This window comes from Cynocephalus volans, chromosome 9, assembly GCF_027409185.1.
Source record: "Cynocephalus volans isolate mCynVol1 chromosome 9, mCynVol1.pri, whole genome shotgun sequence".
Taxonomy (NCBI): domain Eukaryota; kingdom Metazoa; phylum Chordata; class Mammalia; order Dermoptera; family Cynocephalidae; genus Cynocephalus; species Cynocephalus volans.
In genome coordinates this window covers 58,120,421-58,137,496 of record NC_084468.1, presented here as the reverse complement: position 1 = coordinate 58,137,496, position 17,076 = coordinate 58,120,421, and the positions used below count along the sequence as shown (strand labels likewise).

Sequence of the window (17,076 nt, the reverse complement as noted above, 5' to 3'; positions counted from 1 at the left end):
TTCTTCTTCTTTAGGTCCCCTTCCCAATACTCTGCGACAAGTTGAAGTAAAGACCATAAGTAATGATATATGCAATGAAGTTAATGTATATGGTGGTGCTGTATCAACAGGAATGATATGTGCTGGATTCTTGACAGGAAAACTAGATGCCTGTGAGGTAAGAATAGACTTAAATCCATAAAAATGACTTTGTTAAGTAGGGATGGCCTTACTGACCATAGACCAATGTCACTTCACATGACTCCATGAAGAATGTAAAAAGAGGGAGTGGAAAAACCATAAGACATGCTCCTCATTTCATGCCCTATAAAAAATGGTCACCGGCTGCAAATTAGAACTCTGATTGATACTAAAAACCAGGCCAGGAAGCCATGCAATCATTGCTTCAAGCTACAGTCATAACCAACGTTTAGGTGTCTAATCCCTACTACTTGCAGGACACTGTGAGACAGGATCAGCTGCTGTCTTATGGCCAATAAAGCATCGCCCCACTGGTACCTAAAACTTTGACTTTTTTTTATTGAATCATAATTGATTATACACATTTTGGGGATTCATTGTTGATGTATGTACATCAAATCAATATTACTAGTATGAATATTGTTACAAATTGTACTTATTCTTTATGCCCCTTGTCCAATCTCTCCCTATCTCCCTCTGCCTCCCCTCTCCCACCACTGATAACCCTAGATTTTTTCTCACCCTCTGAAAGAGTAATGGTCACTCTGTTGATCTGTTGCCTAGATGATCTGTCCAATGCTGAGAGGTGTGTCCAGTTCCTCCACTATTATCATAGAGCAGCTGCTTCTCCTGTCACTCTGGAATGGGCTTTGTGGAGAGAGACATCCTTTTCTTTTCTTTGGTCTCTGCTGGTGACTCTCCTTATGTCAATGCACTCCAGTGGCTGGTGGACCATCTGTGTGGTGGTCGTGATGTCTAGCCACTTTCGTGGCAGCCATGGTTACTGTGGTGCCTGTGATGGGCTACCCACATGGAGGTGGTGTTTTTGGCATGCTCCTTGGCGCTGGTGGTGTGCTTGGTTGTGGGGGGGTTCTGGTCCCTGGCTCCATACCCTGGACCCCCAGGTGGGCCCCAAGGCACTGGTGGTGTGCCTGAGCTGGAACTAATTTTTTGTCCTTTGCTTACTTCTAAAATGGGGGAATTTCCTGTGGGAACCAGTACTTGAGCTGTATGGTTGAACTAAATTGCTGCTTTGCTGCTGTTTCCATAGGGAAGGCTTTTTGTGCACCTCAGGGTTTAATGGTTGACCTTATAAGTACTTGCAGTTCTCCAGAGACCCAGTGGATCTGGGTTGCGTAGAAACTCTGATCTAGGCCTGAGTTTTTTCATCAAACTGCACCCTATGCAATCCTGCTTTCCCAACCAGTCTCCTCCAAGTGGTCCTGTGCTGATTGGGATGTAGATCGGCTGTCCTTGCTGTGTCCCAGTGTCTCCTGGTGGGCCCATCTCCCCCACCACCCTTCCTCCAAACACTTCCCATGGGACAGGCCCTGCACCACAGGACTCACCGAATGGCTCCACTTTTTCAGCTTTCTGGCTCCTCTCTCCTGTGTGGGTCCACAGGAACCCTATTAGTGGTCTTGCTGTCCTGGGGGCCACCAAGGCCCTCTCCTCTCCTGCCACCTCCAAGCAACTCCATCTGAAGGTCACAGCTGCGGCTTCTGCCAGCTCCTGCTCCATGCTCTCAGTAGCTCCAGTAGCCTAAAACTTTGACTTTAAACAGCTTACATTAGGATAGAATTACAATATTTAGAGGCAAAACAAAACAAAAAAAAAGTAGATATTTTTCTACACTTATTCATATTAAAGTGTTATCTCACAAATTATATGCAGAAACTAAATTAATACCATTTTCTCTTAGTTTTAAACATTAAGTATTTAAGAAGTATACCAGTTCTAAAGTCTGGCTACTTAAAGAACTAAAAATAAATAACTAAAACAATAAATATTTTACCCGTAGCATTTGAAACTGGGTTCAGCAATGTAACAATTCTTTGAAGAATTAGTAATGGCTTTAAGAATTTGACATATATGTGTGCTTTTCTTATATGCCAAGGTACCACTACTGAACTGCAATGGGTGTCCGTCATGTGATGGTAATACGCATTCATTCACTTATTCATTCAAATTTTTTGTGAACTGCCAGGTACATCAGCAGTTACTAAAGGAAGCAATTTTTTAAAAAAATCACAATGAATCCACAATGAATTTGCAATTAAATAATGCAGCATACAAGTAACAAAAATTAATATAAGATTTACATTTGGCTACATATTCTGGAATACAAGTTCTCCTCTCACTTACTTTACTTCCTGAGGAGAAGAAGAAACAACCAGGGTGGTCCAAGGTACAACTGGATCCCATGACTTAGAGGAAAAACATAAATAAATCTGTACAGAAGCAGATGCTCTCTTTCCATTGGTTCATACTCCCACCACTAGCCTAGTAAAATACTGAGGACCAAAGGGAAAGGAGTTGAGAAGAACTGCGTTTGGTAGACCAGGGTTTTCATGCTGTGTCCACCCAACACTGGAGACGACTAAGAATTATGGGAAGAAAATGGAAGGGAAGGGAGCTAAAGGCACAAAGCTCTAGAACACCATACCTCTTCAAACAGGATCATTTCTCTTAAAAAAAACAAACAAACAAACAAACAAACAAAAAACCCTCCATTACTCCACGGGATTTTTTTTTTTTTTTTTTTTTTTTTTTTGGAATGATAACAGGGAAGTCCTCATGATTCACATACTTTAAACCAGTTCACTAGGGCTAGGTATTCCACCTTAGTTTGGGAGCAAATGTCTTTCAGTAATAAATAGTGCACATTTGCTTGGAGTGCCCTTTGCATTATTTTCCTCCTCTCAAGCCTATCGCTGCAACCTATTGATACAACGTCCATAATGCCTTCCTATCAATCACTGTAAGTGGAACAAGGTGAGATTCAAATTCAAAGCAAGAGAGTATTTCTAGCTAAACGAGCTGGGGGAGGCTTCATGGAGGAGGTGACATTTTAGCTGAGTCTTGAGGTCATCATTTAGGTAAGAATTGGCCACCTGGACTTAGGTTCAGTTTGTGGTCCCTGTTTAGACAGAGCAAAACTAAAAATTTTACAACGGTCAAACTGAAACCTTAGCTTTCTTCACACTACCCTCCAGCTGAAGCCATTAACAGAAAGTAAGTAATAAGCTCACTATTGTATTAACACTAAAGGTAAATAAAATAGTATTAGCTTTGTGTATTTCAGTTCAAAGTATCAATTTATTAGACACTCAGATACTGATTAGTTCTCATTTCTGACACCCCTTTATTCATCACATTGACCTTTTTTTTTTTTTTCTTCTTCTCCAGGGTGATTCTGGAGGACCTCTGGTTATTTCACGTGGTAGAAGTATCTGGTATCTTATTGGAATAGTAAGCTGGGGCATAGGTTGTGGAAAAGAAAACAAACCTGGACTTTATACCAAAGTGACTTATTATCGGGACTGGATTAAATCTAAAACTAACATCTAATGCAACAACCACCTCTATATCCAAACTATGAATATCAGGTGTGGTCTCTGGCAAATTGTGTTTAATGTGTGTTGCCATGTGTATGTTTGTTGAGTTCAAGATGCAAACAAATGTGATTTGATGACTCCCCCTTAAACATGAGGAAGGCAGGCTTCCATTCACATCATCTGAAGTGTTCTGCTGACCATGAGCATAAAAGATAATGTCAACTCCACAAAGATCTGCCATTGCTGCTATGTGTCTCTGATGACTTCCTTGCTCATCTTTCTGTCCCCACTACAGACTATTCATTTTAAGAGTAATCTAGCCATTTAATCAATGAGTACCAACCGGTTAAGCATTCTCTACTTTTTCCTTGACAGAGAATGTCTCCCTTTCCTGAAGGTGCCATAGTTTTTCTCTCCCCATCAAATAATCCTCATTAAGAATCTGTAGGTCCACTGTACTAGAAGGTCAAGAGAATTAGTATGGGTCAATGCTAACACAAATGAGGGAGAGGGCACTAGACATGAACCTGGGACTTAAGAAATGGTACTATTGTGAGTCCATTCCTGTTTGCCCTCAGATGTGCATTGAACTTCTTTAAACTTGAAAAAAGTTGACATTTCTATTTACACCTAGTGGTGCAGATTTTAATCTCTTTAAATAATTATTCTGATATTTATTTTGAAGCAATGAATAAATCCTTGGATCAGACATTAGGAGAACTGGAAACATTGCTTAGCACAGGATTCTGCTCTAAGCTAAGTAATTCAGTACTCAGAAATTAAAGGTAAAGTTTCTTGACTTTTTCATTAAATTGAAATGAAAAGAAACAAGAACTCAATGAGAAGGAGCTACTTTCAGCTCCATCTCTAAAAATGGGAGAAGTTCCAATCCTGGTATAAATTTACTTTTCATTTCTGTTTTATTATCTCAATGCATTTTATTTTTTAAACAGTTTTATTTTTAATCAACTTCAGAACAATTAAGGGACCTGCAGAATGGGAAGTCAATATAAATTAGATATTCATAAACAACTTACCTGAAAAGCCAATATAAAACTAGGCATTCATAAACAATTTAATATAAGATTTCAGTAAAGATCTTATTGTGTAATATTTAAATTTACTGTCGAAAAATGGCAGACATTTTTTACACAATAGTATTTATAGAAAATACTCAAAATAATCCGTAGAGTACCTTTGGAATGTTTTAATTATTTTGATGAAAGGTCATTTTTGTATGTATTTAATTGCATATTTTGTAGTACTGCACATGACTATGAACTAGTATTCAAAAAACCTCAAACTTGTTCTGTGCATCTTTATTTGTATCCTCCCCCAGTTTACAATTAATTTAGTTAGTGAGATAACTGCTGTGCTAAGATTTTCTTTTGGGTTTTATACCAAGTAAGAGGTTCTCTTCCACCACATAATATTATATTGTATACATTAAAATATATTTATGGTAATAAACTCATTCTCTTTGAATCAACCGTATAATGCAGGTTTTCTCAACCTTGGTGCTATTGCTGTTTTGTTCCAAATAATTCTTCATTGGGGGAGAGAGAGACTGTCCTGTGCATTGTAGAATATTTAGCAACATTTCTTGCCTCTACAAACAAGAAGCCTGTCATCCCCCCCACTAGGTTATAACAACCCAAAATGACTTCAGACATTGCTAAATGTCCCCTGGGTGGTAAAATCACTCCCATCAGAGAACCAACACAATGAGGCAATAGTAGGAGGGAAAAAGTCATTGTTAAAAATCATACACTCACAATTTTCTTGCATGAGTTTGGAAATATTTTTCTTCTCTTCGTTTTTATAATGCTGATGCATTGAAATGTTATAAAAACAATCCTAGCCAAATTAATATCATTTGGAAACAGAACCTGATTGGAGAAAACTGGAAGAAGAAGGCTGTTTGAAGGCTGAGCTGCTACAGGCAAATAATTCATATACATATGTATGGAATAAATATATTCACTGAAAATTGCATAGAACAGAAAATTGTGTAACATTATTGAGCACTAAACCCTGCACTGTCCAATTAGGTAGCCACTAGTCATATGAAGCTATTTAGATTTTAATTAATTAAAGTTGAATAAAGTAGCAATTCATTTCTTCAGTCATACTAATCACATTTCAAGCACAAAATAGCTGCATGCACCAATGCTTAGCCAGTGGTAACTAGTGACTACCATTTCAGCCACACAGATTTAGAACATTTCCATCATCACAGAAAATTTATTGGACATCATTGACCTAGAGTGTTCTATGCAACCACTTATAAAACCATTTATTCATTCATCTAACAATCATTTCTTGAACCCCTATGTGCTAGATACTGAGTTTTCTAGACATTGAATCTATAATTTCATATAAAACCAAATCCCCACTCTCAAGACCACATAAAGAGGTAAAAGTGTATTTGAAAACTACCCTTGAAAGTAGTAGACGCTTTGGAAAACGTGACTGGCCAGGCATAGCACAATTGTTTTTAGGTTCTGCTTCCTGTGGTAGCACTGATCCAGTAGTGGAGAGGGGACCGTCTATGAGCTATAGCAGGCCTGCCAGAGACCCACGGGTGAGACCGAAGTGGTCAGAAACTTGTTTTTCAATCTGCCTTAGAAAAAAATTCCAGAACTTCTCCAATTAATGGTATATTAAAGAATCTAAGAGAGTTTTTGTTTTTGTTTTTGTCTTTTAAATCAAGAGGGTATTTGCTACAACCCAGAAAGATGTATTCATGGCAACCAAGCAAAAGAGTAACAACTCGTGGAGGAACATCAGAGAGCCTCACTCACACAGATTAAAATCATCGAATGATGTTTTAAGCAAGCAGCCAACCAGATAACACAAAGATAGGACTGTGCAATCTGTTAATATCATTTTATGTTAGTTAAATCCGAGAAATGTAGAAACAGCAGGTCACTGTGACCCACACTTGTGTGTAGGAAGGACAGTAAAGAAACTGAGACCAAATATGTTACCATGCTGCCATCTCCTGGTCCATGGTATTTTTACAGTATAGTTTGTTGTAATTTCATTTCAAGCCATGAATTTATATGAGCTGTTTCCCTACATAAAGTAGTACACAGAAAAATGTGGCAATCTGTCCCCAATTTTCTCCTAAAATAATCAAAATTTAAAGTTTTGTATATCCTTTCACATTTTTCTCTCTGTTTATACAAATATAAACAAATATATCCACTCAGTTATAAAGGGCCCACTTAAAAAGCCCACCTTTTGTTTCAAAATGAGATCATTTTAAAAGTATGCACACGTATGCATGTGTGTGGGAGGGGGGAGCTTTTGTTTTGCCAAAAATGGTTAACTATAATAGAGCACTTGCTCCCTCCTCCAAAGCAACTCCAGAAAACTATAGAAGGGAGAGGTAAACATGGATTCCAGGCCAGAACTAGGAGACTGAGGCTATCTTGAATGGAGGCGTATGGGGAAGGTAGGTGGCTGAAGCCCGGGGTGAAAAGAGAAGATAGCTGAGAGAAAAGCTTTTTGAATTTTACTCTTGAATCTTCCAACACCCTGCCTTGACCTATATTGCCTTGAGACAATGTTTAACCAGAAACAAATCTCTTCAATCCAGACCAACAATTTTGGAAGTATCTGGGAAAAGCCTACTGAGAAAAGTTTCTGAAAAAGGCAGCACTAATCAGCTCCTTCCAGGCACCGTCTTCACCTTCTTTCCCCTGCAGACCTCCAGGACTGGCACATCAAAATTTAGGGAAACTGCTTTCTCCCATTGCTGCTTCACTCCAAGAGTTTATCAGTGAAATCCCCACTAGAAGAGTTAGCTGCTGGAGGGGTCAAAAAATGGGAACGATCAATAGTAGTTATTGTGGCTCCTGGGGATCTCTACCTTGAGATTTATCCCTGACCTGTTTCCTAAACTCACTTTGACTGACACGGGTAAAGGCCCTTTTACAGTCTACACAGTCAGATAAAGCAGCTGATGGCCCTGGGGAAACATGAAATCATAGTCCAAGATAAGTAGACTCACTCGTACAACTTCCTCAAAAGAAAGCCAGGAGAGAAGATAACATATAGCCTCTGAAGCAGAAGCGTGAGAATAGACAGACCAAGAAGGTAGACATAATCTCCATGCTTCAAGAGGTATGGGAAGATACTAGTGGTCAGTGCTCACGTTAAACATCTGGAAAAGAATAAGAACGTATTTAAAAAAGAGCCAAATGGAAATACTAGACCTGGAAAATATAAGAATTGAAATACAAAAAACACATTTGATGAGATAATTAGTAGGACAGTGGAAACTGAAGAATAAATGAATGAGTTGGAAGTTCAAAATGAGGAACTCTCTCAGAAGGGCAGAAAGAAAGGATAAAAATATAAAAAAAATAATTTTAAAAATTTCAGAGATATGGAAGATAGAAGTAGAAATGACAACATCTCAGTAATAAGATTCTCAAGTGGGGGTAAAATATTAAAAATGGAGATAAGGAAATATTTGAAAAAATAACAAGGTTAAAATTTTTATAATTAAAGAAAAATGAAAAACTTTATATGAAAAAGGCTTATAGTGTTCCAAATGGGAGAGATAAGGAAAAATTCATACCTAGATACATTAAAGTGGATTTTAAGATACCAAGCTACCAGAGAGAAAGAGCAATCACTTGCAAAGAAACAAGAATCAGATGACATCAGACTTCTTAGCAGCAACACTGGGAACAAGATGGCTATAAATAATATTTTTAAAGTACTAAAAGAAGGAACTATACACCTAGAATCTCATATCCAGAACATACTTGGCCCCCATAAGTATCCACACTAACAGGAGAGCCATAACGATGTCTTGTGTCCCAGTATCAGTGTCAACTCAGATCCTGTTTCTAATAGTCCTCAAAACATCTGCATATTCCCCTTGCCATTTTATGATCACCCAGTAAATAAATGGCTGTAGGTCCCTCTGGGGAAGCACTTTGGGGATCATTGCTGTGTATACTTACCATGGTATAACAGGGTCCTTCCTCCCAGGGACTCAGCCACCTCTTCAGCCAATGGGCTCTGGATCCAAAAATTGCCTCAAGTCTGGGACCTGAGCAAGGGATCATGACTTTCTACTGGGATGATCACACAGCACCTCCTCTTCTTCTATTTGTGCTTCTTTTTTTTTTTTTTTCTCTCTCTCCTTTTTTGGTTATAGAGTTGATCAGCATGCTTGTTGGATGCCTGTTTATTTCCTCTAATGATACCATGCGTACTTAGCCATCTCCACAATTCTTTGTGGGTCAAGCCTCCTTGCCTATCCCTCTGGCCTTACCACTTGTCACAGTTATTGTGGGTTCCTGGCTTTGACAGTTAAGTGCTGCCACTTGACCTCTGTTGCATCGGAGTTCAGTCATTTTTGTGGATGATTGCAGTTCTGTGGTTGCTTCTCCTATTGTCAGCCTTCGTCTGCAGAAGAGAGCCATCATTAAACCTCTTAGTCCTACCCAAACTCCTTTCACCAGTTTATTTCCAGTGGCTTTGGTAAATATCATGTCCTTTGGGCTTTTCCATGAAACATAGCCCCTATTGGGTCTTCTGGCCTTACATAATATATCCATTCTAACATACCCACCTCCCTCAGCCTCTTCATTTCTTTGTATTAACATGATCGTGTTTTCCCTTCTCACTTAAGTCTCTAATCCATTTTCAGAGTCTATCTTTGTGTGTAGCTTTAGACAAGGATCCCTGGTTGTGGTGATCATGGAAATGTGCCTGTCAGATCTCCTGCTTTGGGGGACAAAACTGACCATTGGCTCATCTGCTGTGCTATGAGCCTGCAGGTACACTCACACTGAGGCCCCCCACAGGTACCGCCCAGCCTAAGACTAAGCACAGCAGGGTTGCTAAGGGAGACCCATTCCTGGGAGAAATGGGATTCCTCTGCTGGGTAACTTTGACTATGGACTCCCCACAGACTTGGCCAAATATTTTTTGGAGCTGTACTGCCATGTGGAACTTTTCCTATCCAACTCTACTTCCTTCCTTCTCTATTGCACAAGGGTCAGACCTGCACTGCATTCTAAAGTGTCTCTCTGTCTCCTCCAGCATGCATACTGTTTTCCTCACATAAATGTTTTCTAATAAATCTCTTCTACCTCAGATCCTATCCTGGGATCTAATAAAGCAGTCTCAGAAAATTTAGGACTGACAAATTCACTGCCTTGTGGGGAAAGAGGACAGTCATCCCGAGTGACTGCAGGGTACAGCATAAGGTGGCAGCAGAATTGATAAAGATTTCACTAGCAGTGACCTGGGAAGATTCCTGGTGTTCCCTGGCAGAGGAGACACCTTTGCAGGTGTGAAGATTCAGGCAATTGAAAGGTGGGAGGGAGAAATGCCTTTCACAAAGGTAGTGGAGCGGTTGGTTACTGTTACCTTGCATTGTTGTCCTACATAGTGATAAAGAGACTCTGAGGGCCATTTATAATCAGTTAAGGGCTAAGTGTCAGAGTCGGTTATAAAAAACTGTCGAAGTGCATATGTAATTTGACTAAAACTGACTGCTCCCACTAGCATTCTGTGAATATTCTGCATCCTTGCCTACACTTAACATTATTCCACTTGTCTGTTAGGTGTAAAGTGATGTTTTACTTTTGTTTTAATTATATTTCTCTGAATACTAATTATTTGAGTAGACACAGCTAAGCAGTAGACTAAATATGAAATAGATTCTCAAAGTTTGAATTCTTAGTGAAAGCAGATCTGTTATGCTTGGATCAGGGCCCAGGTTGGGGAAATCCAGGACTGAAATATAAGATGGGACAATTAGATTAATGTCCCTAAGGATGTTGGTTCTGCAGACCACCACACCCTTAGAGTTTACAGAAGTAGTCCCTCTCTCCTTAATAAGAGTCAGCCCTTCTCCCACGATGAAAGATACTGCAGAGGCCTTTCTCCTACAAGGCAACAGGTACTTTCTCAAGAGATATTCCCATCTCTTCAAATGACAACCAAGCCAATAATTCTGCCAGTCAGATGCTGAGCTTCATAAGGGTGGAAAAGAGACTATACACTGAAGGAATTGCAAGAATCACTGTATTCTTGATCCTGACATTGAGCTTTGAGGATGCTTGATCCAGGAGGGCTAAATGGAACAATAGATAAGCAAGAATTCATTGACTTAGGGACACTTTCTTAAGATATGGAAGTTAACACCCTAGCAAGAAGATCAGGTAAATCTGCTGCTAGGGTGGCTGTTAATAGACTGTAGGAAGCAATAGCCTCAGTGTGAGTGCAGCTGTGGGCTCACAGCACAACAGCTGGGCCATCTGTCAATTACATGCCTCAAAGCAGGAGATCAGAGGGGCACATTTCCATGATCACAATCATGGACCCTTGCCTAAAACTACACACAAAGATAGACTCCAAAAATTGACTAGAATCCTAAGTGAGAAGGGAAAACATGATGATGTTAATACAAAAAATAAGTGAAAGAATGTCTTTGCAATTTAGAATTAAGGAATAGATTGTTAAAGCAAAGCATGGAAAGTATTAAGTGAAAGGGGAAAAAAGATGCATTTGACTACTGATCGTTTCTGTTATGTATAAACACTATGGATAGGATTAAAGAAGATATTTAAAATGTCTATATTTGACAAGGTAGTGCTATCTAGAATATACAAAATACTGCTGCAAATCAACAAGAAAAACAGTAATCTCAGTAGAAATATGGGCAAAGGATATGAAAAGTCAATTTACAAAAAAAGAAACCCAAATAGCTACCAAGCATATAAAGAAATGCTCAAATAATTAGTATTCAGAGAAATACAATTAAAACAAAAGTAAAACATCACTTTACACCTAACAGACAAGTGGAATAATGTCAAGTGCAGGCAAGGATGCAGAACAGTCACAGAATGCTAGTGGTAGCAGTCAATTTCAGTCAAATTACATTATGTGCTATGACAGTATTACCTGGGAATTCTGTAGCACTTTCAAATTGTATCCCAGCACATTTTCTTCAGGTTAGACCAGAATCAATGATCTGTCTCTGTATTTAATAGCTGAAGGAAGGAGGGAGGTCTTCTCAGCATGAATAAACTTCTCAAGCTTGTTAGAGTAAGCAGTAAAGACTACCCTAGCATTCTATGCAAAATAACCAACATGATTTCATCTCTCAGACTTATAAACTATAGAAAGAGAAAGGTTTTGAACATTAATCTTTCCATTTAAATAAGTTCTCATAATTATAACAAATACTTGTTACTAATTGCACTAACTGGCAACTTCGACTGGAATAAGCACATTAACACATTCCCATCTTTTTGTTTTTCTTCATTAAAAGTGTGGACAGCATGATAGCTATGCTTACAATGCTTCTAGGTCATTATTCAACCCATATTCTTTCTTTTGCACAGAAGAGAGAAAACAAGCTCCTCCTGAAACTTCTAGGACAATAGCTTTCACAGGAATCAGCTCTTCGAAGATACAGAAATGCTGAATGAGCAGGATTCCAGGTACATCCTGCCCACTTCAACCAGAACTGTTTCAATGTGATTTGTTTTACATACTTAGCTTCAGAATAAAATTCAGCTAGAACAAATGGTTCCACTTTGTCATTCCTCCCCTCAAATAATTAATTATTGTAATTCATTTTTCTAGAAAGACATTTGTTATAGTTTTGACCCAATTTTAATAGAAATAGAAAGAAATCTGGGGTGTAGATTTTGTGCAACTGAGAGATTTTGAAGAGAGTACATTCAGGTCATGATGACTGAGTGAATTTGGGAAAGCAAGGAATGGATGGAGTAGAATTAAAGAACCGTGTCTACTTTGGATGTACTCAATTTGAGATGTCAAAAACAGATTCACAGAAAATTCCAGGAGGCAGAGGAGAATGTAGAACTTTAATGTAGAAGAATACAGCAAATGTGGATAGATTTTTGAGTCAAATGAATTAGATCACCAAATGAGAAAGAATGATCAGGAAGACTGGAGTGAAATGGAAGTTGGAATAAAGTCAGGAGAAATAGGAAGGAACACCAAAAGGTCATGTGTTGTGGAAACCAAAGGGGGAGAGGATTTCATAGAGTGAATGATTAACAACATAGTATATTAGTCTAAGATCCAGAAGAACAAGAACTAAGAAAAAAGCCTGTAAATTTGACATTAGAAGGAATTAACTAGTTTCTAAGAAAACTTTTAAAATATGGTGTTTTTTTAAATAGAGTTCTACCGTTGTCAAGTCATGTATTGCAACCATCCATCCAGTGATTGTTTCCACTGATTGTACTAGTCAGCTTAGGCTGCCATAACAAAATACCATAGACTGGGTGGTTAAAACAATAAAAAAATATTTTCTCACAGCTCTGGAAGCTGGAAGTCTGAGATCAGACTGCCAATATGGTTGGGCTCTGGTGAGGGCTTTCTTCTTGGCTTGCAGACAGCTGCCTTCTTGCTGTGTCTCCACACAGCTGAGAAAGCTCTGGTGCTTCTTCCTCTTATAAGAGCACCAGACCTATCATATTTTAACCTCATTTAACCTTTACCACCTCCTCACAGCTCCTACCTCCAAATACAATCATGTTGGGTGTTAGGGCTTCACATATGAATTTGGGGGGAATACAAATATTCAGTCTATAACATAGATTTTCATCATGTCCAAGAGGACATGATGTCCAACCTTAGCCTGTAAAAAGGGTCTTACTATATCCCCTGGCAATGCATTTTATATTTTGGTAGCCACAACTCTTAGAAAGTAACTAAAGGTACATTCCCAGTAGTTCTAAATTCTCCTTCATTTGTCAGTCTTTCAAATATTTGAAGATAGTTATTGTTTCCCTCAAACTATTGATAATGTTGGATTATTATGTTAGGTGTTGGGTTCATAAGAGTGTGTTTTATTGTTGAGTGTATTATTATATATGTTTTCCATACATGTGCTTGTATATATACATATACTCACATAATATTAAAATTAAAATTAAAATTGGTATGTGACTGAGAACTAAAGTTTTCCCGTAATTGAATTTTCAAGTATCAGTCATATCTCTTCTTTGAGCAGTTTTGTAAAGTATTGCTCCTCTTTAATAGTTTATTTTTCATATTTTCCTTTTAAAATTCTAATTTATAAACACTTTATACAAACTGTAGAGCATTTGTGGATAGTTTCAAACTTCTGGATAGTACAAACTTCTAGAGAGTTTGTAATAGCAAAAAGTTGTAAGCAATTCAAATATCAAACAATAGATAATGCAGGCAGAAAAGATTCTAAGACTATTTCTCAATCTTTTAGCACTGGCTGACATCAGGCAAGACTGACTTTTTAATGTCATTTTTGTTTGGGTTCATTATTATATTTTATGAGTTTCCAGAAATGAACATATAATAAGAAAAAAAAAAGACGTGTTAAAAATAAATCAAACAGAAAAAGAAAATGAGCTGGGGAAGTGGTGTCAAAGAAAATGGCAGAATAGGAAACTATGCAGACTCATCCCTCCTCAGAAACACACACATGTAAAAAAAGGAAAAAATTACTGGTAAAAACTGCCAGAAGTAACTTTACTGGAACCCTGGAAGAGAGTAAAAGGTTTACAGTGACGAAATGAATACTTAATCAGGAGAAAAGCCATCAAAACACTGTGGGAGATCTTCTGATGTTCTAACTTACCATTGCCCCACCCAACTCTCTGGCAGGATGGTGGTCTTGAAGACAGCAGCCCAAGTTTCCATTGTGGGTTCAAAGCTACAATAATCAAAAGAGTATGATACTAGCAGGAAGACAGACATATAGACTAATGGAATAGAATAGAAAGTCAGAAACAAACCCTCACAAAAATGGTCAAATGAGTTTCAACAAGAATGCCAAGACCATTCATTGGGTAAACAATCTTTTCAACAAATAGTGTTGTGAAAACTGGATATCCACATGCAGAACAATGAAGTTGTACCCTTACCTTACACCATGTACAAAAATTAACTCAAATGGGATCAAAGACCTAAATATGAGAGCTAAAAGTATAAAATTCTTCAAAGAAAACATAGGGGACAAGCTTCATGACATTAGATTTGGCAATGATTTCTTGAATATGGCACAAAAGCACAGGCAGCAAAAGAACAAATAGATAAACTGACTATATTAAAATGTAAAACTTTTAGGCTAGTCCAGGCTGCCCAGAGAGGCCCAAGAGCCACTGGTCCATAGGCCCTGAGCCACCCATACCAGAACAGGTAGGCACTGCACTATGGGAACCTCAGCTCAAGCCAGTCCATGCTGCCCAGAGAAGCCTGAGAGCTGCTGGGCCCACAGGGCCACAAGCCAGTGCTGGAACAGGCAGGTCCAATGCCACAGGAACTCCAGCCCAGGCCAGTCTGCACCACCCAGAGAGGCCTGAGAGCTGCTGGGCCCACAGGGCCATGAGCCAACCATGCCAGAACAGGTAGATGCTGCCGTGGGACTCCCAGCCCAGGCCATTCAGGGCTACCCATAGAGGCTTGAGAGCCACTGGGCCCACAGGATACCAAGTCACCTGTGCCAGAACAGGCAGGCACTGAACCGTGGAACCCCCAGCCCAGGCCAGTCACCATGGCCCAGAGAGGCCCAAGCTGCCAGCCCACAGTCCCCAACGCAGCTATGCCAAATTGGCAGTCCCTACAGTATCCTAGCCAGACACTATGGTCAAACAAGTGGGCCATGAAATCCCCTGTCACAATGACTAAACACCAAAGGAAAGATACCAGAAATATGAAGAATCAACAAAGTACAACACCACCAAAGGAAAATAATAACTCTCAAGCTCCAGATCCTATTGAACAGGAAGTCCTTGAAATAACTGGCAAGGACCATTGAGCAACAATTCTAAGGAAACTAAATGAGATGCAAGAAAACTCAGTTAGACAACACAATGAAATGAGAAAAAGTATACAGGACCTGAAAAAAGAAATGTACAAAGAAATCAGTGCCCTGAAAAAGAATGTAGCAGAGCTTGCAGAACTGAAAGATTCATTCAATGAAATAAAAATCACAACAGAGTTTAACCAGCAAGCTAGAACAAGCAGACGAGAGAAGTTCTGACCTTGAAGATGGGCTGTTTGAAATAACACAAGCAGATAAAAAAAAAGAGAGAGAGAGAGTAAAGAATTTTAAAAATTGAAGAAAATCTAAGAGAGATAACAGACAACCTTAAGTGCTCAAATATCCGAATCATGGGTATTCAAGAAAGGGAGGAAAAAGGAAATGGCTTTGAAAACATCTTCAACAAAATAATGGCAGAAAAATTCCCAGATATAGGGAAAGACTCAGATCTTCAGATTCAGAAAGCTCAAAGATCCCCAAACATATTCAACCCAAAAAGGTCCTCTCCAAGACATGTTGTAGTCAAACTGGCAAAACTCAAAGACAAAGAGAGAATCTTAAAAGCTGCAAGAGAGAAGTGTAATGTCACCTATAAGGGTGCTCCAATCAGATTAACATCAGACTTTTCATCAGAAACCCTAAAAGCCAGAAAAGAATGGGATGATATATTCAAAATACTAAAAGACAAAAATTTCCAGCCAAGAATACTTTACCTAGCAAGGCTACCCTTCCAAAATGAAGGACAAATAGTATATTTCTCAGACAAACAAAAACTGCTGGAGTTCATTACCACACGACCAGCCTTACAAAATTTCTCAAGGGAATGCTAGGTTTGGTACCTGAAGAACAACCACCACTGCCATAAATACTCAATAAAAAACAAAAACCACCAGTAAAACAAAAATAATAACAATAAAGAGAAAAAAAAAGTTTATCTATACCACAAGAAACCAACAAACACAGAAGACAAACAGTAAATCAGGAAGAAAGGAACAAAAGGCACTCAAGACATCCAAACAAAAATCAGTAAAATGCTAGGAGTAAATCAACACCTTTCAATAACAATTCTTAACATAAAAGGATTAAATTCCCCACTCAAAAGACACAGACAGATTGACTGGATTTAAAAGGTGGATCCAACTATGTGTTGCCTTCAAGAGACTCACCTCACCTGTAAAGCCACACATAGACTGAGTGTGAAAGGATGGAAAAAGATATACCATGTAAACAGAAATGGAAAATGAGCTGGAGTAGCTATTCTTATATCAGCTAAAATAGACATTAAACTGAAAACCATAAAAAGAGATAAAGAAGGTCACTATATAATGATGAAAAGATCTATCCATCAAGAAGACATAACAATCATAAATATATATGCACCCAGTGTTGGAGCAGCCAGATCTATAAAGCAAACACTATTAGACCTAATGAATGAGATAGACAATAATACCATAATAGCAGGGGACCTGAACATTGCATTCTCAATATTGGACAGATCATCTAGGCAAAAAATAAACAGAGAAACACAAGATCTAAACAATACTTTAGACCAATTGAACTTGGCAGATATCTATAGAACATTCTATCCAACAACCTCAGAATATTCATTCTTCTCATCAGCACATGGAACATTCTCCAGAATAGACCACATGTTAGGTCACAAATCAAGTCTCAACAAATTCAAAAAACTTGAAATTATTTCATGTATTTTTTTATGATCACAATGAATTAAAATTAGAA

At 38.5% G+C, this 17,076-nt stretch overlaps 1 protein-coding gene across 1 annotated transcript in view; it reads left to right on the top strand.

Moving 5' to 3' along the window:
• The window catches only part of LOC134385708 (transmembrane protease serine 11G-like), a 34,865-nt gene extending 31,334 nt beyond the window's left edge, over positions 1–3,531 (top strand). The window contains exons 10-11 of the mRNA XM_063107440.1: positions 15–157; positions 3,370–3,531. Coding sequence (XP_062963510.1) covers positions 15–157; positions 3,370–3,531 — 305 coding nt within the window. The remainder of the gene's footprint in view (positions 1–14; positions 158–3,369) is intronic.
• Positions 3,532–17,076: the final 13,545 nt, after the last annotated feature.